Source organism: Octopus bimaculoides, chromosome 1, assembly GCF_001194135.2.
Source record: "Octopus bimaculoides isolate UCB-OBI-ISO-001 chromosome 1, ASM119413v2, whole genome shotgun sequence".
NCBI lineage: Eukaryota > Metazoa > Mollusca > Cephalopoda > Octopoda > Octopodidae > Octopus > Octopus bimaculoides.
In genome coordinates, this window is record NC_068981.1 from 118,028,178 (window position 1) to 118,029,648 (window position 1,471).

The window sequence follows — 1,471 nt, forward strand, 5'->3', positions numbered from 1 at the left end:
TATATATATATATATATATATATGTATGTATGTATATATCATGTATATATATATATGCGCGCGCATGTGCGTGTTTGTGTGAGTGTGTATACCTTCGTGTCTGTGTTCGTGTTTGTCCCCATCACCGCTTGTGTTGGTGTGTTTACGTCCCCGTAACGTAGATGTTCACCAAAAGAGACCGACAGAATAAATATTATGCTTTAAAAAAATTAAATCCCTGGGTCGAGTTGTTCGACTAAAAACCCTTCACTGCGGTTGTCCAGCATGGCCGCAGTCAAATGATTGAAACAAGTAAAAGAATAAATATATACATACATACACACATTCATATACATGCATAAAATTTGGTGAGTCCAGATATGTACTTTTAACAATAAAGTATGAAAAAGTTGTCCCCTCCTCTGAAAACCTAAGAACAAATGACTTTACAATGCAACTTCTACAGTCAGGTTACATTTGTAGGTATCTCGTACCAGATGCGAATATCAGAATCAATGGATCCATAACTAAGGAGAGGATAAGAAATGAGTATCTCGGGGGATTAAAGAGAATATGTTTATCAGAACTCTCAGCTTATAGTAAGCATATTGCAATGCCTGTCCTCACACCTATGTTTGGTTTTGGGAACAGAAGAGACATACATACATACATACATACAGATTGAAGCCATCAATGGAACTGTAAAGATATGTAAAACTTTCCTAAAATTTAGCACATAAATACATATGCATGCATCTAGACATGAAAATATATACAGAAAAACGCATCCATAAAACAAACATACAAATCTGCGAATACACTAACACCAAATACTGCACATTCACACACACACACACACACATACACACACACTCATATGCACAAATACCTAGATGATGTTGATAAAAGTTCCAATTGAGGAGCCTTGAATCTATGTTAGAGTCCGACTCTTTCTCTATGGACAAGAAATACAGAAATTAAACTGATTGATAACATACATACATACATACATACATACGTACATACATACACACACACACATACACACACATACATACATACATACATACATACATACATACATTCATACATACATACATACATAAGTAAACTTTAACATTTCGCTGCTGCGCTACTCTGTTTTAAAGTAAAATTTATTAGTAACAACAATTAATCTTTCTATTGCTTATGGTCAATTTTTGTTGAGTTTTGCAGTGATCGAACGGATATGGAGAACGGTACTTCGCCTCGGAGAAAATCCTCTAATAAGCTTGACTCTGAAGAAGTGAATTTCGATGAGGATCCTAATCTTAAATATAATTTAGTCTATGGAGTTTTGGAGAATCCACCTATATATGTATCTCTAAGTTTGGCAGTGCAGGTAAGGACATTAGATAATTATTATGAATATGTACATGTGAATTAATATTGATATATGCAGACCTCGCACACCTCGCACACCTCTCCATTCTGTTTGTATGTAATTATATAT

The 1,471-nt window shown here is 34.5% G+C and overlaps 1 protein-coding gene across 3 annotated transcripts in view; it reads left to right on the top strand.

Annotated features, from left to right (window-relative positions):
• The window catches only part of LOC106875623 (solute carrier family 23 member 1), a 62,677-nt gene that overhangs the window by 26,394 nt on the left and 34,812 nt on the right, over positions 1-1,471 (top strand). For all 3 annotated transcript variants that reach the window (XM_014923851.2, XM_052969780.1, XM_014923852.2), the window contains exon 2: positions 1,195-1,360. In XM_014923851.2, the coding sequence (XP_014779337.1) occupies positions 1,208-1,360 (153 nt within the window). In that variant the 5' untranslated portion in view covers positions 1,195-1,207. The remainder of the gene's footprint in view (positions 1-1,194; positions 1,361-1,471) is intronic.